General features: G+C 39.3%; 1 protein-coding gene across 4 annotated transcripts in view; it reads right to left on the minus strand.

Moving 5' to 3' along the window:
* Positions 1 to 24,506, minus strand: part of elavl4 (ELAV like neuron-specific RNA binding protein 4) — a 106,876-nt gene that overhangs the window by 72,925 nt on the left and 9,445 nt on the right. The window contains exon 1 of one of the 4 annotated variants that reach the window (XM_028443640.1): positions 14,827 to 15,133. The exons of the other annotated variants lie outside the window; for them this stretch is intronic. Coding sequence (XP_028299441.1) covers positions 14,827 to 14,850 — 24 coding nt within the window. The 5' untranslated portion in view covers positions 14,851 to 15,133. Of the gene's footprint in view, positions 1 to 14,826; positions 15,134 to 24,506 lie in introns of those variants that run through there. 4 annotated transcript variants of the gene reach the window in all.

Raw genomic sequence — 24,506 nt, forward strand, 5'->3', positions numbered from 1 at the left:
AAAATGCCCGTGAAATCCTCGTGGGACTGATTAAAAAGACTTTACTATTTTAGCCAAGTCATATGTAATGCTCTGTGTGCTATTGATTTTTATTCTCTCCTTTTTTCCAGCTTTATCTCTCTTTTTTCCTTGACATCTCTCATCCTCTCCTCCGTTCCAAAGTCTTACAGGTCAGACGGATGCACGACGAGATCAATCAGGGAAAGTAATCTGGGACGCTCATCCACACAAGTACACACACGGACACATCACAGACTCACTCGCACACACACACCCTTCCTCTGTTGCACTCTGGCCTGCCTGCCTCCAGTCTTATCGATCAGCATCTACTTTACCAAATGGATTCCTCTCTTCTCTCCTCCTCCACCTCTTTTCTCTCTGTGTGACTCAGAATAATAAATGTTCCAGACCACGCCGCGAGACGTGTACGTAGGCAATTTTTCATTTAACTTTGGTTGACTTTTTTTTTCTCTCCCCTCTCTTCTTTCTTTGTGATGTTTCAGACCTGCGAGGGATCGATGCAGCTTTCTCACACAGTCCCTTAAGGGCTTCTAGGTAATCGGCAGGTACTAGTGTAAAGTCAAAGGTTAGGAAACAACAAGAAAGGGCAAATTGTTGAATCCTCAAGTGAGAAAACAGTGGCAAATTTTAAATATCCACATTTTTAGTAGGGTAAAATGATTCAAATCTATTTAATTTAATGCAATGTTTCCAGATGTCTGTTTGATGTTGTTTTGCTTTTTTCTGACTTTTTTTTAATTATTTCCTGTCCCTTTGTGAGCAATCAAACTACAGACCAGCCTAAGAGTTTACAAACCACATGTGTCAAACTCATGGCTTGGGGGCCAAATACGGCCCTTTTGAGCATCCAATTCGGCCCACATGAAAAGTAAAAATGACAGAGAAAACATGAATCATTTTAAAAATGAAACTCGACAATAATTTACAGGGTCTCACAGTTTTCCCAGTGCTTATATCACACGATTGCAGTAATTTTTCATGTTAAACAGTTAAAAAAAACTCTTAAATCCTTACATTTTACTTAAATTATTGCATAATATTTTCCTTAATTAAAAATAAATTGGTAACAAAATCTAGGAATTTTAGAAGGAATGTCCTTTTGGGACCGATATCTATCATTGCTTGGATATTGTCGGTTTCTTACATATTGAGTATTGTATGTATACGTACAGTACATACATACTAGGGCACAAAAAGGTTGAAGATACTCGTTTTCACACACAAATAAAATGTGTGGCCCACTTGTCCTTATTTGGCCCCTGAACTAAAATGAATTTGACACCCCAGTTATAAACTGTGAGAACTCACTGTGCTTCATACATAGTGTGCTCAGAAATATTCTCTGAGTCTTTCTAGGTGTGCGCGGAGCCATTTGTCCACTGGCTGAAACCCAACTCTGCAACAATGCAAGCAGAAAATTGGTGAGCATCTTGACTCTGGAGATGACACTTCAATTTGTCTAGCTTCAGTGATTGGGGCACTGGAGTTCCTCTCTTGTGGGGGTGTGAGAACGGGTGGACACCTGCCTAGCTGTTTGGCTAGAGCCTGGAGCATAGGGGACTGAGGCTCGGAATTGAAAGCCTGGCCTTGCCTGTCAGTCCAAGCCCATGTCTTTTTGCTCCAACACTGGCATGGCATCTTTGGACCTCATCACATTCCTCTATGAATCATTCCTGCTCCAACCACTTGATACCTCTGACTGCCATTTCTCCATGCAGTCCTCGGCTGCGAGACAATGTGGTCCATCATTGGTTGAACAGTATCAAATGCCATTCATCACTCGGCAATCCTTTGTTCAACCTCTGGTGGCTGCGGCTGCTGGCTTCCAGCTCAGGCAAATCAGTGAAATGTCTCCACTGGGGGTTGCTGCCAGTTTCTGCTTGTGATGGATGGAAGTAATCAAAGGTGAGTTGAGGCCCTTAGCGAGTACAATGAGTATCAAAGTTAAACTATTTTCACATTCCTTCATCTATCTTTCAATTTAACAAAAACATAGTCAAACATTTAGGGTGTATATTAAATTGTTTAACATGTACAGCTAATTCAGTAACCTTGGTTAGGTGGATAAAAGCCAAACATCTCATCAGCTTCTCAATGTCAACTCTAATCTCAGTTACAATGAAAGAATGATCTTTATGAAGTTAAAGGTTATTGTCCTTCATGTGATTGTTAAATTGATGAGCTCACTGTTGTCCTGTGGCAATGAAAAGTGAACCTTAAGGTACTCTAGGCCAGGGGTTCTCAACCTTGGGTTCAGGACTCCAATTGGGGTCGTGAGACACTGGGAGGAGGATGCCAGATGCCTTAAAAAAAACTAACAATTTGAGCCCATTTTTGCTTAATTTTTTTTACCATTTTTCTGCATCTACACCAAACTTGCCATATTTTAACCCATTTTGCTCCTTTTCATGAATTTTTGCTACAAATTTCAATGCCTTTTCTGCAAATTTTTTTTTCCTTTCAAGGCATTTTCAGCACTTCAGCCCTTTTCATTACTTTTCCCAAATAATGTTGCATATTTTGTGACATTATTGTCACTTTTAACATCTTTTCACCATATTTCATGCTTATTTTTTGCCAATTTAACCACATTCAAGATTTTTTTCTGCTCATTACTTGCCAGTTTAAACTAAGTGTTCCTACTTTTTAGATTACATTACCCCAACACTCCTTTCCCCATTTCTGCCACTTTTAGGCCAATATTGACAACTTGAACCCTTTTTACCACTTTTTCAGTCCACTCTAATTTGCAACATTTAACCAACTTCTTTTTAAAATCTCATTTCACCACCACTTTGTCCACCATTTCTGATTAAAACAAGGATTTAGACCTAAAATAATACTAAACTTGCTGGATAACAGTGGATATTATTCAAAAAATAAATGTGGTTATCACAGATTCATAGAACAATGGACCATCATTTTGCTGACTTTATGGATGAGCCCTAAAAACCTCTCCCCTTTATAGATGGCCCTGTCTACATGACTATTCTTCATTGTGCATGTCTGTGTTGGGGGTCCCCAATCTCTGGGACCTTTATTGTGGGGGTCACGAGCTGAAAAGGTTGAGAACCACTGTTCTAGGCTACTGCTGGTGTTTTCGTGCAGTGCCGCCCTTTGGTGTTGAGCTAAAGGTGATTTTTGCTAGACTGAGGATGTGAAAGCGGATAACACAGCAGTGCTGATGCTACAGAGTCAGCACTATGTGTCACGAGCAAGGACACCACCCCTACAAGTAGCTGGCAGGTGAGGATGGTTGTGCACCTGTGAAACCAACCAACCTTTTGTAGTGAAGCTGCTTTCTATCTTCAGCAACCCACACAAAGACAACTTTATGCAAACATGAACAAACACTTGAAAAGCTGCACAAAAATTCACTCAACTCAACTTCCCGACGGTAGTGTCTCAGTAACTGTGCCCAACCGCTCATGTCAGGTCAGAAATAGCAATTTTACAATGGCTTTCTTTTGTAAGCAGCTATAAACAACTGCACACTCACACACAAAGCTTGCAGTATTTCTGCTTAAAGAACCCTGGAGAAAAAAAAAGTTTTGCAGTTTTCTGACTGAACTTGATTTTTAGAATAAGTCACAACAGGAGTCCTAATTAAAATGTATTCAAGGCTAGAAGACATAAATGACTGTTGAGCAGGTATAAACAGCCTGCAGTTATACGATCACAAAGAAATACAGCACAGAACTTATATGGAGAAGACTAGAGAGTAAGGATGTCGGCATGTAAACGTTGACAACATTCTAGTCGGCTGCAAAAACAAAGTAAGTCATTTTTCTGTCAATTTTCTAGTAACGTAATAACTTTAAAGTGCAACGTAGACCATGTATATGCTTTACATACGCATCAAAACAACAGATGAAAAATGCAGGAGCATTTTTGAAGTGAGTGAGTGAGACAGCTAGAGAGAAATGTTACATCTGAAAAATAAATGTTTTACAAAGGCTTTATGCAAACTGCACAACATAAAACTTTAATACTAGAATTCAATCGGAGGTCAAAGCAGGAACTCATTGAAGAGAACCTGGACATCAGCCTTTGTGTTTCACCTGACATTAGCAAAGACGGCGCAACTTACAAGCTAACATCGGCGTGTCATTGTTTTTTTAGAACAATGTAATGATTTTATGACACAGATGGTTTATCTATAGATAACTCAGCTAATTGAAGAGATGACGGTCCGAGCTGTGTGTGTAGGTACGTGTTCATGTGTGTGCACATGTAAAAAAGTATGAGAGTGAGTGTGTGAGAGATTAAAAGTGAGTGCGTAGAAGGTATTTTTAAATCTACTGTGAATGTATGTACCTACGATTCTTTGTTTGTATGATTACTCAAAGCTTCACTACTTTGTTTTTGGAAAAAGGAGAATATCTCACTTTTAGCTCTTTCTCCATCTCCCTGTTTCCTGTTTAATGCTCAATGTGAGGCCTGAATATGTTATTATTTTTGAGAACTTAAAGCTAGGGTAGGTTCCAAAAAGGAACCGGTTCCAAACGTCCAGTTCCAGAACCGTTACGAAGATGTTTGCATTTCGATTCTTTTTTTTTTATTCCTAAATGTCTGCACTAGTTTGTTTCCGCGGCTTGCTTTGTTTGTTTACATGGGGTTTGTATAACTGCAGCGTGTGGGTGTGTGTGTGTGTGTGTGTGTCTGGCTACGGTTTCAGTTTGGACCGCGGAGCAGAAGGGAGATATGAACTAATCACCAGTAAAAAGCCCAGTAAAACTCCGTAAAACAATCGCCATGAATAAATATTTGCTCCCTGGTAAAGACAGTAGCTCTAACAACAAGTAAAATGATAAACTGATGATATTACAGCCTGTGAATGCAGTACAAGGACGCATTTACTCCGCCTCTGGGTCCTAGTGCCAGCCAATCGATGAAGCCTGTTCCGTTTACCGAGGTCCGTGTGTGTTTAATAAGTCCGTGTGTGTCCGTGTGAAAGTCTGCATGTTTATGCCTCTGTCCATCCACTCTTTTCATTATATCCATGTCTTTTAAGGCTCTTATTAAATAGTGTCGGCTGTAGTCCGGGTCGCCGCCATCTTGGATTATGTCGTCACCAGCGCGTCATCGCCGCAAGACGCGCAAGCGCAGAATGACCCAAATAACTGTAAAGAGGTCTTTTATTAGTCTATTTTCTTTTTAAAGTGGTGTTTTTTTGTGGCTTTGGATTCCAATTACATATTTGTATATAATATGTTCCCTATAATATAAACAGGTTCACAATATAATTATTTTTATTGTTTCTATTTCCACTGTATCCAAAATAATAATAATCTTTCTCAACAAGAACTGTTGAGTGATTTGTCACATGACTGTTTCAGGGTTTGTTTGTTTTATTTAGTTTCACATCTACCTGTAGCTCTTTGTTTTTTAGACTGCTGACAACTTGTTTGTAATGTTATTTCAGCAAGTTTCACTTTTACAGTTACAGTTGGGGACCTTTGGAATTGATTACCGGAGTTACAGTTCAGCAACCAAATTAAACTGCATCAACTAAGTGAATTTAAAAAAAAATGGCCTGTGTAAAGGCTTTTTCAAATTAAGAAATTATCCTGTGAAATCTGTGACCTGTTCACCTGCATAACTCAAAGAATCGGAATCGAGAATCGTTCAGAACAGAAATCTAAATTGAGAATCGGAATCAGAAAAGCTACATTCAAAATCATGCTAGCTTTCAAAAATCGCCTACCTACCTTTAACTCTAATTCTGCTGATGGATTTATTCTTTATTGTATTTTATATCTGTATTGTATTTTATTCCCTTTTGTAGAGTTACCACTGTTTAATGTGATTGTTAAATAATATTGCTTCAGCATGTTGGCATCTTGGACTGTTAATTGCTCAAATGTTTGTTGTTCAGTGCTTTAAACTAAAGAAATTATTTTTAATGCCACAATTATTCCAGTGGTCATTGGTTTCTTTTTAGTGTAACTCACTGGAGAGATACTTTGACGTTCAGCAGAGATATTGAGAAAATAAATACAGTATTATTAAAAGCATCGTTTTGGAGTAGAATAGTTTGTGCTTGAATTTAACTGGTTTAAAAAAGCTTGTTTAATACGCTAGCCGACGAGTCGATAAGGAAACCTCAACGTAGTCTGCAATGAACATAGTCAGATGGCAACATTTCTACTGGAAGGAGAGGCGGAAAGAGCTTTTTCCTAATCTAATCATCATTTCCCCCATCAGTAGCATCGCAGACATAGCCAGCAAGTGGTGGTTACATATATTTTGAGCGTGCCTCTTCTGCCATTATGCTGGGAATAGAAGCTTTCTGCATTCATTCTGCAGTGTGTGTGTAAGTGATAGCACACATGCTTGTATGTGCGACATCCTTGCAGCAAGGGCAAAGAGCTACATTACATGACCGTTCAACTCCAGAAATTATTCCACAGCCTTTGGACAATGTGCATGTTTGTTAGTGTGTGTGTGTGTGTGTGTGTGTGTGCATGCCTCACTAATTTGATTACCGATTCTGCTGAGAGCTAGAGCTCCGATCTAATAGCTACAAGGAAAGGACAGCCGTCCATCATCCGCCCTAATGAGTTTCATTGAGCAAAACTTAAAGCTACATATGGATTTTGAGGATGTTATAGTTATTACTACTAAAGAATATAGGTAATATACATAGATTTATGTCTTGAAAATGTCCCTCACCTAAATGTCTCATAATTGGAGACACTAATTGATTTTCAAAGTCTACGAACGTCTTAATTGTTACGATTGCACTGTCACTCATGAATTTGATTTGTCAATTTTGCCTAAAAAAAACCAAATCAAAGGGTAACTTGATGTGAGAGTGGTGCAATCAGAAAATGGCTTCTTCTGCAGCAGGAAGAGAGGAGAGTGAGACAATACCCTTTGTATGTATAGCAGCACAGCTAACAGATGAGGCCTGCGGCACACTAGCTAAACCATTAAGTGTGGCGTGCATTCAAACGAGCAGATTAATCCCCCTACTGCTGAAACAGTGCAGAGTAATTGAAAATGCCCACAGGAGACTATCTCTGATCATATACGGTGGCGTATGGCAGAGAGAAAACATATAGAAAGTGGGGGCTGTTTGCCATTAGAAAAACTCTGCAACAGCCTTTCATTTAAAACAGCAGGTGCCAGAAAGCTATACGTCGAACAAAAAGAACACATCAATCTTATTCCAGTATCTATTATTTATTTCATTTTTTTGCTCCCAACACCCAATACTAAATTGACAGGCACTGATCATGTCTGCTGCTGGTGTGTGATAAACATTAGCTCGGCCTTTATTTCCATTTAGTTTTCTTTTTTCTTTCCTAGGAAAACAGTTCTAAGGGCGAGAGAAAAGAGGTGAATGTGATAAATCGACTTGCTTTAGTGACACTCTCGATACAGTGCATTTTGCCTTCTCATATCAATGTAGGCTAATTCCAATGCTAAGTCTCTTTTGCCATGTCAAGGCGATTCAAGCCTAAAATTTTACAAATTACAAAATAGATTATCCATCCTCTCGACCTCCATTTCCTGTTTACAAATTATGAATAGCCTTATCTACATATAGTTTTTCGGCTTCATATATTTTATGATCTCATTTGCCTATTGTGGCTCCTGCACTCAGGTCATTGTGTTTTACAATCTGAAGTGCAGAAGGATGTAAAATGGACACAATGTTTCTTAAAATGTGGTGTAAGAGTATTGGTCGTCACACTACCGGTTTGACATGGCAAAAGACTGTAAACCATGTTTATACTACATGGACTGATGATTAAGTGATCCAAGAACAGAAATATAAACAGAAACATGGGACTGTATTATCATTAAGAGAGACACTAGGAAACTGCAGTTGGGTGGTTTTATTTGTAAAACAACAGAAAAGGTTTGCCTTTCCTGACTATGGGTCCTCAAAAAAGATGAATTTGATATACGGCTGTTTGTCCAAAATTCTTTGCCTTTTATACCTATTTTTCCCCTAAAACACGTCCATGAATTGACAAAAACATTAGCCATCAGAGGACAGACGTAGGTCAGGGAATATACAATTGTCCACACTTCAACAATGACAAGACTAGATCTGAGCAAATCTTTAGTTATCAAATCACTGCGGATTCCACGCTGTGCACATTGTACAGCCCAGCTAACAAAGAACTGGCCCATGGGATATTTTACAATACTGCGTTTGGTTTAGCACATTATCACAACAACAGTTACAGGGTATACTTGTGGGCAAAAATGTTAAGGATTAAATTCAGTCAAACAGTAAAGAGTATTTGTTTATTGACAAAACAGATTTCCACATTCATTTAGATTACTGTTCATGTTTGTTTTGGTGGAAGCACTTTAAGTGGCATTTGACTATAATTAATAAAATGGGGGAGTCAAGTTTCACAACTGTTTCATTACTCCTACATCCTAGTGTCTCCTGTTTTTCTCAATGAGGAATGATTCTGATTTTTGGTTCCCATGTTTGCTTTAAAGAGTAACTAAACCCCAAACCCACTTTTTCCTGCTGAATACATATGTATTTGGGTATTAAGTAGTGCTGTTGATTGATCCTACTCCAACTTTTAAAATTTTAGTAAAAGTATTTTAATTTTGTGTATTTAGTTGTAAATTGTCAGATATACTGACCTCTAAGGGTTGAACGCCAGCTATTACAAGTGCATTTTGCTATTGGCTGAAACGGATTCTTTAAGATTCCTCTGCGTTATCAACTTTCACTGTTGACCCCGCCCCTCCTATAAAAGCTGAGAGGAGGGAGGAGGGCTTCTTCCAATCACAGCCCTCAGTGAGCCTTGATTGACAGTTCCAATGAAGAACTATAAAGACCAGATTCTGCACTAATCAGAGGGTTTATCGAGGTTTGTATATTTACAGACATCTTGTGTGTATTCCCGTCTGTCTCTGCGCGTGCGCAGACGTTCTTGTTGCGTGTGTGCGTCTTCCTGCGTGTGTGCGCAAGCAGCGTTTCAGCCTCTGCTGAGCCATGAACAGAGGCTGGAACGCCAGTGATAGTATGTGTAGTGTTGTGTGTGCGTGGGTCCAGCTTCACGTGGGTATTGTGTGTGTGTGTGTGTGTGTGTATTTGATCACAGATGTTACTGTGCGTTGTGAGTGGGCGTGTCAGGAGTAAAGCCTATAATGAAGGCAGTTTTTGAATTTCCCTCCTAGTGACAGGTCAGCAGAAAACAGGGGTTTAGTTACTCTTTAAAGATTAAGTACACCCCAAACCAACTTTTTTCTGCTGAATATATGAGAATATCAAGTAGTTCTGTTGATTGATCCTAGTCCCACTCTTCATATTTTAGTAAAAGTATTTGAATTTGGCGTATTTAGCTGTAAAATGTCCGATATACTGGCCACTAAGTGTTGAACGCCAGCTATTGCAATTGAATTTTGCTATTGGTTGAATGGTAAGCTCTTGACCCCTTAACCCTTGCGTCATCACTTTAACTGTTGGCCCCGCCTCTCCTATAAAACCTGACACCTGCCTTCTTGCAAACTGAAGCGTGTAGGTTGGATTGACGTAGGTTGCGAAAAGTCCGCCACCTCAAATGACCTCTCTGTGGCAAAAGTGTCCGCACTGTCGGACCCGCTTATGTTTAGCTCATTAGCCAGCAGTTGTGATGGGTTTTGATTCCGTGTGTGCGGGGACGAAGGGGAGGGGGCGGCCACTGAAAGTAGCTGGGCGTGTCTTACTGCTACAGGAGTAACGCCCATAATCAATAATTTTTTTAAAAAATGTCCCTCCTAGTGGCAACTCAGCAGAAAGCAGGGGTTTAGTTACTCTTTAAATTACTACTGATGCCAATCAGTCTCAAGGATGCTACAATGGTTTCTGTTTGTAGGCTCTAATATGTGTATTACCAAGCAAAATGGTGCCATTTTGTATCATGTTCAGTTGCATGTTCAATCAATAATGTATTTGGCTACAGAAAAGCATAAATGTTTAATATGTCAGAGGCAGCGAAGCCTGTCAAAAGCATGACCTTGAAATGTCCTTAAAAACATCAGACGGCAACAGCAGCGGGGCTGCCTAAGCTGCAAAAGCCAAACAACAGGCAGCGTGCTTTCACTTGCACTCACACACACACACACTCACACACACACACACACACGCGCGCGCGATGCTTTCCGACAATTTTTGTTCCCTTTTTTTTTTCCCTTGGATGCAAAATGCAGATGAGAAGAGCCAGCCGCTTGTGCACAGTCTCAGGAGAAACTGCCAGTCAAATCCAAACATCTGTACGAATACCAAAACACAGGGTACAGTGGAGGATGAGAGAAAGAGGTGGGTATAAAGAGGGCGAGAGACTATAAGAAAAGACGAAGGAAAGAGCGGACGGAGAAGAAATGAGCGTTAAAGTAGCTCAGAAAGCCGCGTTCGTCGTTCCTTCTGTAGTTTTGTCAGAACAAAGAACCACACACACAGTAATGTCTTCTTCCTCCCACTGTATTTTCAATCGGGATATTTATTCTCTGAAGCAACGACGCACAACAAGGGCTCGGTCCTGTGTTTGCTAGTGGGCTGAGGCGCTAACACTCCCCAGCTGATAATGTGTCTGTCTGTAGCTGTTTGAGCTGCTGCCAAAGGAATTAGGTTTGTATATGTGAACGCTGCTCCCTTCACGGCAGAAAGCCTCACCATGCCTCCCAGATTCCCAGCTTTTTAAAAAACATTTTAAATAAATGAAAGAAATCACTGTGAAGCCCATTAAATTTTCAACGTGACCACTTTGTGAGTCTTCATGTGTATTTAGGCATCACACAAAAGGAATATTTAAAGACCAAAGCGTGCTAATTGGGACAGAGATTGTAACAGCAGCTTCTTATTCAAACAGGCTTTAGGCTCATTAACTGCTTCCATCCCGTCTTTGTTTAAAGGAAAGTGGGAAAGACATTATAACAAAATATTTTGCAATATTTATACCGATGCTGTATCACCAGCGTATCGTTGTGACGTGTGAGGGGCTCACAGGAAATAAAGCAATGCAATGGCAAATCCTTTTCCTTCAAATGTAAGTGGAAAAACAAGCTACCAGTATGCACTTTAGGGGTGTCATCTCAAAAACTGTGAACATCTTGACTTTGCAACAAATGTTGTATTGAGAACGGCGACTTACCACAGACTTTAAACTAAGAAAATGAATAAGATTTATTCATACAATCAGCTTCTACACACACAGTAAAGCCTGAGCAGTAAAGCCTAGCCTAGCTGGTAAACTCTGCAGAGGAAAGTATTTCAAGGAGAGTCGACAATGTACGGCGAACATAAAGAAGTAGACATGGACAGGCATATACATTTACTCCTGAGGTCAATTTCAAGGCTTATTCGTTTTCAAGCGTGTAACATGGAACTATCCCTGTATCTTTAAATGGTTTGGATGGGTAATAGGATGAAAATGTCCAACGTAGGCTCGATATAGTGGGTAGAAGAGAAGATAAAGTGTACCGAGCACACTTGGTAACAGTCATTTTAGAAATTGTATTTCAGCACTTGTTGAAGTAACTCAAAGTTCTGAGTGCGTTTCATTCAGATTTATGCTTTAGTGAAGGCAGTCTACAACCTGCTATTCCCATTTCAGTGAATCTGTAATTGGGATTCAAAAAATCTGATTTTGTGTTTTTAAGTTTTCTGCCAACTTGATAACTAAAATTGTCATTTTAGTGTTGAAGCATGCTAAAATTTAATTTTAAGGTTACTACAAAGCGGAGTGGTAGCTTATGGTTATGGAAACAGATGCAGATCTTGTTAAGCACTGGAATTAGTGGGAAAAATATGCAAAACAATATATGGATGAGACTACATAGGCTATACTCTGCTTTTAAGTGACAAGAGTGCTACAGATTGATATGGATGCCTTTGTTGTTCCTTTGTATTTATTTAATTTTTACGTATATTTACTTGAATTAATCCCACTTTAAGTGGTGATATATTGCTACACTTGTTTACTCTCTGGGTGTTCAATGGTAAGAAGATAGTATCAGCTTAGAAAGGAGACATATTCAACTTTTACGTTAGAAAAATTGAGTTGGAAGAAGTGAAAACTTTAAGTTTATTTGAGATCTAATATGTCAATGATATCAATTGTGTTCATCTTCTAGCTTAATTTCAAAGAACTAATTTAAACGTTAAAATATTGAAACAATTCATATAAGTTGATCCAAATGTTTAAAATTTTCAGTGTACTGTTGATGCACAGAAGATTTAAACCACCAATAGGATCAATGATCATGTTTTGTCATCTTCCCAAAGCTAATAATTGATTTCCCAGTTTGAGAAAAAAATCTCTTTCAATGAATCGCTTTGAGTATGAGGAAGTGTAAAAGTAGTAAAAATATAAACTATAAAAAGGCCCATTGAAGACTAAAAGCCTTCTCCTTGCTAGTTTGTCTACATGACAAACATGTTTTATATGATATTAATACATGCTGAGAAACAGAGCACAGCTTAAACTAGACAATGTGAACTATGTTAGACATTGAATGAGTATTTTTGTAGCATAGCATTTCATTAAGGTAGAAACTGATTTTTTTGGTTATAGATCTGCACAACACACATAGTTCAAGCAAGCAAACCAACGTAAAGATTTTCTTTTTCCTTAATAAATATGTAAGCAGTGCACAAAAATCAATGGCGTGTGCACATTAGCTGGTTAAGTCCTCAAAAGATGACAATTATTTAGTCTAATATTTATATTTACATATAAGAAAGGTGGGGTTTTTTTGGGGGCGGTGGTCAGCAAGATATTCATCTGTACTGCGATGGACTGGCGCGTGTCCCCATCTAGCACTAATGCCAGCTGGCGATAGGCACCAGTAGACCCCTGTGACCCTGAAAATGGAAAATGGATGGATGGATGCTGTAATATTCATATTTGTGCGCTTGCCAATCAGTTTACATTAATACAACACAGAGAATAATTTCATTATGTAAAGCATCCTGCAAATCAAGGAGAACCTGATTATGGAATCGATATGAACCGTCTAGTAAATAATACGGAGGTGGATCTTATGATGGTAAATGTTTTATAGAGGAATAGGAAGCAGCTGCTCCTCTCTGTGCTCTCCAGCTTTCACTCTGTGTACTTGCTTGTGTTTAATCAGGTTCAAGTTAACCATGTCACTCTGCATCTTGACGAGCATCACTCAACGCTCTGATATGCACATCCACTCAAATACCAAACAGATCCAATAACGCATGCATGCAAAACACAGCCCTGGCTGTCATGTAAATCAACTCGTGGAAATATGGTTGTTCGTCATTTGATAACTTCTTCTGTTTTGAACTAGTTTAATTCCTATAGATCAGCTCTGGTGCTTTTTAAAAGCCATAATTACCTAATTCCTGGGTATCTATCATGCTCCTAATATTCTCTGATGCTCAGTTATGTTTAAACTCTAAGCACATGGTCGGTGAACTCTGGTGAATAATTCCTTGCACAACCACCCTATTAGCACTGATGTGTAACCTTGGAGCTCATGGTGTTCTGCCTGAGGCTAATAGAGCCACTGCATACTTGTGTGCATCTGTGTGTGTGCGTGAATATGATGCCCTGTCTCTCCATCAGGTCTCCCACTGGCTCGCATCAGGAGGCGAGCACACACTCATCTACTACCTTCAATGTGCTGATGAGTATTCGAACGGCTCCCTCCCTTCCGTCGCTTTCTCCTCATCTTTTCATCTCTTCAATGCTCTGCGTGTGGGTACTCATAACGCACATTCGCTTTCTGCAGCTTCCCAACAGTGTGTCTCCAATCAGCTCATTGTACAGTCAGAAGAGTTTATTTATCGAACCCCACAGGCCGTGAGTTATAGATGACCACATCTAAAACCAAATGCCTAGCTGAAATCATACATAATGAAGAGCAGTTAGGCAACTTTGCAGATGAGGAGAGCACTGCAACTGCATTCAGGATGCAGACTAATGGTATTGATTTTATAGTCAAGATGATGATGCATGAGGAATGAAAAACTGCTCAATATTACAGAAGAAAAGTGAAAGAACAGGAAGAAAAAAAAAAAAATAGTGCTTGGTTAGTTTCTAAATTCCTGTCATATGCCTGCTCTGATTATCACAGATGTGATGAGTTGATGTATTTGTAAGGTAAGTCTCCCTAATAAGCCAAACTGATTTATTATCAATAAACATGCATGCATCTCCTTTTTCTCCAGCACAAAACTTGAGGCTGAGACAATGCACATTCTCATTGTAATTCAAGCATGCGCACAACTCCAACACACCTACTCCGTCTCCCTCCATGGAGCACATGGTCTACACACTCTAGGACTGAGCACACAGAGCAGAATTAGGGATGACACGACCACATACATGCTTTACTCCGCAGACATGAATTTTAATAGTCCACCCCAATCCCCTTGATCCAAAAAATGCATTGTTTTGTTAACAAAATTCAACCTAACTCTGCTGCAGAATATTTCACATTGGTGCAAAGGTGGGGGTGGGGGGGGTCCACACCTGGAGCTCTACGTTAACCCATCAGTTTCTCCACTGTCTTCCGACAGAGTTTCCATTAGCATGATAACTGGCTCAGTCATTCTCCACTGCTCATCCTTCCCACCAGTCTCCACAGCTGAGCCCCCTCCCTCTGTAGCCCCCCCCAATGGAAGAGGAACTTAATATTCTGCACAGCTAATAGTTCAGCCCTGCCTGTGTAGGAAGAGTGCAGGAGAACATGTGAGATACGGTAAATGTACAACTAAACCCACTCAAGCAGCTGTAAACTCTCACTGGTTGGAAACGTGCATTGGTGTGTAATGTAATGAGGGTCTGTAGGTATAGGATGTCTTACCATCTTAAACCCATTCCACTCCATTTGGGAGATGCCGGCTGCTGTTCACGTTCACTCTCCCTTCACACACCAGGGGCTGCAGCGCCTCAGAGGAGAAAATGTCCCTGCTTTCTTTAACTCTTAGTTCTGTCTTCTAGTGGTTTTTCCTCTTCTTTTCACTCAGTCTCTCCTGCTCTTCCTACCTCAGCGTTTGGCAGAGCGAAGCAGAGGAGCATCGCCTCCTTCCAGAGACGTTCAGAGGTGGATGAGGATGATGTGGAGTCTGGATGAGAGATGGGATGCAGCAAAGGCTCTCTCTCTCTCCATCCTCCCTGTAACCACCCGCCCAGTCACTCGCTCAGCTGGAAGGTCAGAGCCCGCCCACTCCCCACCTCACAAACTCATGAGATGCTCTGATTGGCTTCACGGCTTGTCCGTCAGCCCCTGGTCCTCACCCTCCCTCCCTCCCTCCCGGTGTTAACACCTTCGCTCTCTGGCTGGCTCCGAGCCTCTGACGGCGCACGCCAGCCTCAGCCTGCGTTGGCTGAGAAAAGACTCGAGTCTGAATCCCAGCAAAGCGATCAATCGCTGCTGAGGTGATGCTGTGCACATGCACGAACATTTGTTGTGCGTGTATCACAGTCTGTAAGCCTTCATACCTTGCGCCGCGTGCAGACGTTTACGCATACAATGAAGAATTCATAAATAAATAAATCATGACTATGAAAGAAAATCTGAAAAAAGAAAATTAAGAGAATAAAGTGTTGTCTGTTCTTAAATGTGTACATGTATTTAATTCACAACGTAAAACGCACACACCAGCGCACACCTTTCCAAAGCAGCGCATTCCTAAATACGCAGAGTATGCCAGAAAGATATAAAGGTGCTGTAAAAAGTGTTACTCGGTCCATATACTTTACTTGCACTATGAAAACAAAATCAGGAAGAAAATAATGAACAGTTATGATAAAGAAACCCAGCCTCCAGAATATTATACATCTACTCACCATGACCATATTTTCGTGTCTAAAACTGTCGGACTCCCAGCAGGTATCTGGTCCTCGGTGGACTAAAGGTAGAAGCCGGTCAGCGCAGAGCAGAGATCGGATCGGATCGGGGGGTAAGAAGGAACCGATGTGTGAAGCACAGCCACAAAGTAACGTGTGCGCATAGGACACCTGGAGCTCTGTGCACGCTCTAGTCTTTACCAAACACTATGAACACATCAGAATGAGGGGGAATCCACTTCATATTAAATAAAAAAATAACTAAAGAGATTCATCACCCGTCTACCTTGCCCTAAAAAGCCATTTATGGAATGTCCGGTGACCCTAAGGATGCCTCTGATTGGCTACAGGGGCGGGGCGGTACGCTGCGTGTGTGTGTGTGTGTGTGTGTGTGTGTGTGTGTGTGTGTGTGTGTGTGTGTGTGTGTGTGTGTGTGTGTGTGTGTGTGTGTGTGTGTGTGGTGCAGAGGAGTGCGATGCCAGAAAGCAGTTAAGGTAATTATATGCACATAATTATGTGTCATCGGACTGGTAATGATTATACATGAGATCTAAGCGCCCATTGAGCAGGCGTCTCTTTGTTCAGGTGAGTTACCCTTAAGCAGGAAACGACGAGATGTTCAATACTGCTACTGCAGTGTGTGTGTGTGTGCGTGTGGTGTGTGGTGTGTGTGTGTGCGCGTGTGTGACAAAGGACATCCCATCTTCTGTTAAAAGCGTGTTTCAGTAAAAACTGTTTAACACCTGCAGTCAGAATGAAAATATTCACGTTCCCCGTTTTCTTTAAATAATCAATGCAAATTTCTTTCATTTAAAAAATAAATAAAAATAAACCCAATATAATTTATATCGCAAATCAACAAATATAAAGTCACAAACACAGCTATAGCAACGAGAGCACTTAAAGAATGTAAACCTCTCTAAATATGAAACGGTGATCCTGATCATATGGTACTGTAATCATTCACACGTTAAAGGTGCAAAGTCACCAGCAGGAGGTGCTGTTGAACCAACTGAAAGAGCCGAACATAGGGAATCATTGATTTTTTTTTAAACATATGCTGAATCAGTATATTGATCCCCTCCAAAATATAATTACGTGTTCCTTATCTCATTTTGGATATTTCCTGAAAATGTCATAGTCTTTGAGTTAGTCTGTTCAAAGACAAACAAACTAATTAATTAATTAATAAAGCACCAGCAAAAACATTACCTCCTTGGTGGAGATAATGACTTAAAATGGTCCTTTTACCCTTCTCTGTCTGATGAGTGGGTGCTGGCTGCTCTCTCTAGGCCAGTAATGGAAAACTCAACAGATATAGCCACAAATAATTAAAAATGAATTGTCTGAATAAGTAAACAATAACAGGAAATATAGCATTCATTATAATAACATTGGCGTAGGCTAACTTTACAATTGTGTAATCCAGCCTTTTTTGGATTTTTTTTAGTTTGTTATACTGTATTACAAATACAGAGAAGCCAGGATTAGTGACAAGTTGTGCCAGCTCAGATATTTCTTTTGCTGCATTTTAGTTGAACTAGATTTATATTTGACAAAGTAAAAGTATAGAATACAGCTGTTTAAGACTCTGTAGTTTTCATTTAAAAAAATAAATAAATAAGTTTCAAAAATCTATTCTAATTTTTCAGAAATGAAGAAATTCAAAAAGACCCCACATAGGGTCCCCACCCAAAGGTTGCAAAACACTGGTGTGATCCCACATGCTAAAACTTGAGAACTTATAGTTTATTAGATTTGTATTTTATTTTGTAAAGCTAGTTTAATAAATGCGTTTTGGTCAGGGCTGGTGCTGCCTGAAACGTGCACATTGCTAGAAATAATCACTTTTGCTCAAATCTAGTCTTTCAAATTCTGGAAAGAATTTATTTACTTTATTTCAGTCATGATGGCTTTACTCTCGTTCATCTAAAATAAACTTACAAACTGCTTGAGAAGCTCCTTGTAATTGCCCGGAAATGCATTTTGCACAATTGGATTAGAGATTCTCCACCGAGTGTCACCCTTTGGTACAGAGAGGTTTTTGGCACCTTCCCTCATGAAAGATTACAGGCTGTCTTAAAGGGGAAAGATGATCTGTTTCTAAAGATCTGGACACCTTTTCTAGATTATTTACCTGCAGACCTGAAGAATTTGCTTCTCAAGGGAGGAGACTTCCCTAAGTGGAAGTCCCTTCCAATGACCTTTACATGATGGTTCTGATGACTGGTTACCCTAAAATGTACATATATGGGCTGGAAATATATTTGCACTCTCTAGGCTAACAGTTTATCATCATTATTATTATTTTCATTATTCTTTATTTTTGCTTTATTTCTTTACATGCCGCTTCAAACTGTAATTATTTTTATTATTACCTCTGTAATTTTGTGCTCTTTAATTGTGTTGACTGTCTGGGGGAGGGAGGGGGGTGTTGTGTTATCTGTTTGACTGTCATTATTTGTATTGTTATTATTCATTATTGTCATGTCATTAGTGTAAAATTCAATAAAAAGTATTAAAAAAAACAAAAAACTAAAATAAACAAATTGCACCAAATTTTGAATCTTAATATAAATCAAGTGCCTCACAATTGGTTTATTTTGTCCACCTGACCTCAGTCTCACATTGTTGCTATTGTTTCCTTTAACACTGTTTCCTGGAAAGCATCTGCTCAATGTTCCCACGCCCTTTAAATTAGGCTATCCATTACCAAACACTAAGAAAAACACACAGGACCCTTGTTGCCCCATCCATCGCAACTCATTATTTGTACCAGATATTAATCGCCAGGTGTTTTGTTTACACTGTTGTACAGATGTGTTTTCATTCGGAGCAGGAAGAAAAATGTTACCATCTTTAACAAAGATTCAGCAGACAAATTGAACTAATGAATATCAAAGAAATTCATCTCGTTTTAAACGAAAATATTATTAGCGTCAACACTCACGTATTACAAGATTATTAAGTTAATTGGTCTCATACAATAATCGATCGGATTGATAATGCTCATGTAATTAAATTTCCCAACCCCAGTAAACAGAGAAAAGCACAGATAGCACATAAGTCCCTTACACACACATTAACTCCTACACAAACATAGGGGAGAATAACAGTAATAAGAAGGTGGACTACCAACACCTAAAGGAGGAGGAATGATTGGACCAGTCTGACAGATAAGACCAGCACTGAACCTCAGTGTGTTTTCATTGACCTCTCCACCATTATAGTTATCTACAGTTAGTAGTCAACCTTGTGCCTGAAATACTAATGAGATAAAACCCTTAATTAAACCTGAGTAAAGTAAACGCACACGTACAAACACAAAGGGAAACACAGGCGGACCATGGCTGCTATTGTATCCTACTGAGTAAAATGTGCCGTCGCTTGCATTCTGGAGACGTTTTCACTTTACATAACTAAACATAAAGAGGACTATTGAATGAAACACAATGAACATGAATTTAAATAGATCTTTGTTATTCCCTTCTTTATCTTTTCTGCCAAACAGCAGAGAGAGAAGCTACATTTGCAGTTGAATGGATTCAGGCAACACAACATCAGTCTTCATGTGTCTCTAGTCCTGCTGCTCTGACCTTGGAGTCTAATAAAGAGTTAGAGTTAGGGTTGGAACCAGGAAGAGACTTTCTCCACCCACAGTCAATGAGATTTCCGCCAAGGCAATGTTTAATTATAGCTTTTTAATGATTTATACAGTGAAGAATGAAAATTCAGATCCACTTAAAAAGGACACACCTCTTGTCTGCTGAGTTATACAAATGCGGAGAAACCACAAATTGACCGTTTTGTAGTGTTAGTGCATATGTAGTGCTGTTATTGCTAAATATTTTTGCTCTATCATGTGATTAATCAGTCCGTTTACTGAAAGGAAGAGCCTGGCCCAGCTTACTCATGGCCAGAGGGAAGGTACACACTGGACACAATTACAATGGCAACAGTTACAGGATGTTTTTTTTTTTTAATTCGAAAATAGTTATTCTGAATTATATCATTTGTAATTAAAGTGTTTTAATTTAACCGGAAAACCGTTTTTTTCGACTTTAGATAATTCCGCTTTAGGTGTGGGGGTTGGGAAGGCTCTGATTGGACAGGGGGCGAACGTGACGTATAACATATCGATCAGGAGAAACACTCAACAAACCTTTTATTGTCGGCTCTAAAAACACAGAAGACCACATGAGAACTTCACCTTTATTTTGATTGTAGTTTAGAAGCAACAGCCTGACAATAACCCACTTTGGTCCACGGAGCGAAAGAGATGTGAACTATTTACCGGTAAATAAAGCCTAGTAAAACTCCGGAAAGCAACAACCAGGAATAAATAGTTACTCCCTGGTAAAGGTAGAAGCTCTAACAACCACTACAATGATAAACTTGGTGATATTAAAGCCTGTGCAGCAGTATGGGGACGCATTTACTCCGTCTACGGTCTTAGTATCACCCATCAGGTGAAGCCGTTCCATTTGCTCATCTCCGTGTGTGTGATAAGTCCATGTGTCCGTGTTAATGTCTGCATATTTATCAATCCGTCCATCCACTTGTTTTATTATATCCATGTCTTTTAAGGCTCTTATTAAATAGTGTCGGCTCTATTCCGGGCTGTCATGTTGGATTATATCGTCACACGGCACGTCATCGCCGCAAGTCGCACATGCGCAAAACAACCGGAATTAACTTAAAGCAAAATTAAGTGTTGTTGACTGTTTACAAGAATGAGGAATTATTTAGTTCGGAATTAAAAACAGAGTAAACCAGCCACCTAATTCGGAATTAAGTTTAATTCGGAATTAAATTAGCATTAGGAATTAAGTGTTTACAAGGTCAGGTTAAAGAGGAATTAAATTTTATTCTGCTTTAAAGAGGAATTAAAGCTCCCACGTAAAGGTGGCCATTGTAGGGCCAACACTCGGACACCCACACATTTACTCCTCCAGTCAAATTAGAGTCTAATCTGCTCGGACACACACACACCCTCAGCCTTTTAGCCGTTTGTAGCAGCTGTGACACACTGATGCAGTGAGCAGCTCTGATTCAAACTATCTAGAGAAATTTGTGGGTGTATGAGAGCCTGAGTTGATGACATACATTTATCTATAGCAGTGATTTCTAATAAGGGATACACAATTGTACTGCGTGGTTGTGAAGGGAAACATTAGTTCTAGAAATTACAAATGGTCCCCAAAATGACAAATATACTATGGTGACACAACTCTGAGGAAATATAAAGGAAACGCTAAGAAAAATTGGCACAAATGCTAAACAATTATACGGAACAAGCAAAATGCTCACAAGCTACACAAAACTAAAGCCACAGGGATTAACAGCTTTCCAAACTTAAGGCTTGGGGGCCAAATCAGGGCCGTCTGAGCATTCAATCTGGTCACCAGAAATAGTTTGCATTGAATTTGTTAGTTTTTGTTGCAGATTATTCACATCAAATACTACATGTTTATAGTAAATTGTAGAATTTTTTTTAATTTTTTTATCTGGCCCTATTGAGAATAAATTGAGCTGTATCTGCCTTCTGGGCTGAAATAATAACAAATAAATTCACTATAAACACCATTTTTTTTTTCTATTAGGGAGGTGCAGCTGTATTGTACCAGAAAATTATTTGATGGAGTCATTTTGCTTACTTGTATTCACTGAAGATACACAGTTCGTAAGACTATATGAAACCTAAATATCTATAACAGTCAGGCATTCAGTTACAGAAAATATTGCATTTTAACTTATAGGCAATGTAAGGCAAATGTATTTGTATAATCTTCTGTACTTACTGTTTAGTGTTTATGCACGTGTAAACAGAATATTCAGGTCAGAGGGAAGATATGCTTACCTCATATTGAATACATAGATATTTCCATTTTGCAAGTACCTTGTTCAAATTCCATGCAATATATGGCTTTTCAGCTAATGACTGCACTTTTTTTTTTTAAAAAGGTACACAAGGCAAGATTTTTCTCTCCTCTCATAGCGTTTAAGTAAAAAGCTTTTGTGGCTGTAAACCAAGAAACTGAGCAGCACTGTCACTTATTGTCTTTGGCTCATATCCATGAACTCACACAAGCATGTACTAAGATTTTTACATGTACATAGACATCCTCTCAATTCCCTTTCAAGCTGTTACATTTACAGATGTTGCATTTGCACAGACACTGGTGACTTATTGCACGCTGATGTTTCCTGTACCCCAAGAGTGGTCCTAGCATGTGACTTCCAATCTGCTAATTCTTAAAGCAAAGAGCTTTCTAATAGCCTGCATGAACTCCTCCTGCCCTCCATTCTGCCAGGCTTCTCCTCCCTAAACCCCTCCCAGCTATAGACGCTAATGGATTAACTGCATCTGCCTCCTTACTGTGGTTCTCTGCACAAACTAAAGCCACTGCCACGCCCTGAAAATACGACTTATTTATTTTTACATCTCAAAGTCTGAACATGTCAGCCTGCAAATGGTAAATCGTCTATACCGGGGGTCACCAACCTTTCTGAAAATGTGAGCAACTTCATAGGCACTGAATAACCTGAAGGGCTACCGGTTTGAAAAGCACTTTTTTTAAATACTAAATGTTGACGTTTCAATTTATTTAGAGGCTAAAATAATTCAGAAAAAGACTAGCACTAACTTTAAAAGGTGGGAATGTTGAGGTTTTAACAGAAAACTATTTATTTTTCCTTATTTATGCAATTGCTTCATTTTCGATGCATTTATCATACCTACTTTTATTCCTCTCAAATAGCGATGGTGTATTTTTGTCATCGGGGAGCCTTAGTGCTCTTCCCTGACTGTCTCTGAACAGCCTCTCCCTCCCTGTGTATTCACAGCTTTCTCATTATTAACCTCTAGATCCTCAATAAATGGACATTTATACTGTGCAGTAAACGGAGGCGATGGAAACGCATACAGACATATTATTACTGATGGTTTAAACACATAGAGACAGGACACATTAAACACCTAATAAGGCAATGTTTCTATCGTCATTTGTATAGATTTAAAATGATATTTAGACATTGACCATGATATCCTTGAATTTCCTTTTTAAATACTGTGTTACAATGATATTTAAAGTATAACTGAAGTCTGTTTGACTTTTTTTCCTTTGTTGAACATCTTAAAGCATCACTAAATGACTTTTACATGCTTAAACCTGGTCGGGAGCAGGTTTGACCCACGGACTTTGTTACTATGGTAACTAAGGTGTTTTCTTGTTGACGAAACGGTCGTTCCGGTTAGAACCCGGCTTAACGGATTAATGGGTTTGATGAAATACCCCCCTGGTCTATACATTCCAAATACAGCAGGCGTGGTAAAAAAAAGGAAGCAAGGAAGAGCGTTTGCTGTATAGCAGGTCAATATGCAGTGTGCAGATAAGTGATAATTGTGCCTGTTCTTGTTTAGAGCCTTGTTACCTGTCAGACGTTGTGTTTCAACACCTTTCTTGGGTTTCACTCTGCATAACAAGGCTGCTATATAAAAGCAGGGAAGTGAAAATGACAAAACGTGTGACCTCAGAAAATACCCTCAAGCAAAAAAAGCGTGCTTAGTTCAAAACTTGTAGTGTTGAAGCAAATAGGAAAGCAAATAGCATCTCCACTGCTGAATCATTCTAAACATTTACTTGATGAAATCCTTGCTATGATACATTCAATAGTTAGATTTATCTAGAAATACAACTTCATTCCTTGCACCTAGAATCATGAAGTACTTTGATTTGCCCTTGAAGGATGCACAGAGACGCCCTGTGGAAGGAGGGACATTTTACTGTGCTGCTCAGAGTATAGTCTGCCTCTGTTCTGGCAGGTGTCCACATACTGCCAGTAATAATCAACAAATAGGAATCTCCCATCTTTCCACAGTCAGCTCCACTGAACCAAAGATACCAGACAGTCATTAACACAACATTGGGTGCATTTCAAGGATCAGTTTGAAAGGAGATACTGTACATTTATTGAGATGCTGCTGCAGGGGGAGTGGGGAGGTTGGGTATCATGAGGTGTGACAGTTGTTTTGGGAATTTCACGATGATGGGAGACACATGCACCTGCACTGTTTCATATGTAGTCGCTGGATATTTTCCTCAATTCAAAACAGGACTGACTGCTTTTCAGTAACTCTGTGTTGTAGAGATAATGTCAGTGTAGTATTGCCTAAAAGGAATCTGTTGTCCTTTAGATAATAACATTTTAAAGCTCAGGAACACCGTCAAGATCACAGCTCTTCAAATGAAAAAAGTGTACAGATTTGGATATAATCTGTTCATAGGAAAGCTTGAAAAGAACATCGGTGTAATGAAAATTGCTCCAGGTGTTGAGTTTTACACATGATGAGACAGCTTCAATGTCCCTTCAATTAAATGAATTTGGGATATTAATATTATATCTATGGTTGTTTTGTTGAGATATTCTAATCAAACTTAATGGCTTTAGGCAGTTATATTATTTGACATTACTTATACTGAGTGGGATGCAGTCAAAGCACATCATTAGAATTTAATGCAATAAATTAACAGAGATTAAAGGATACTCTTATTGAATAAATATGGCCTTGCCCTGCCATTTTACAATATGTGACACCTGAACATCCCTAGGTAATAGAGCGCGGCCAAAACGGGACTTTTATTGCCAACGCCGGTATTTGGAGTTTTGAAAAGCCGATATCCAATGTATCCT

The sequence above is a fragment of the Gouania willdenowi genome, chromosome 4 (assembly GCF_900634775.1).
Source record: "Gouania willdenowi chromosome 4, fGouWil2.1, whole genome shotgun sequence".
In the NCBI taxonomy this organism is placed as follows: Eukaryota; Metazoa; Chordata; class Actinopteri; order Blenniiformes; family Gobiesocidae; genus Gouania; species Gouania willdenowi.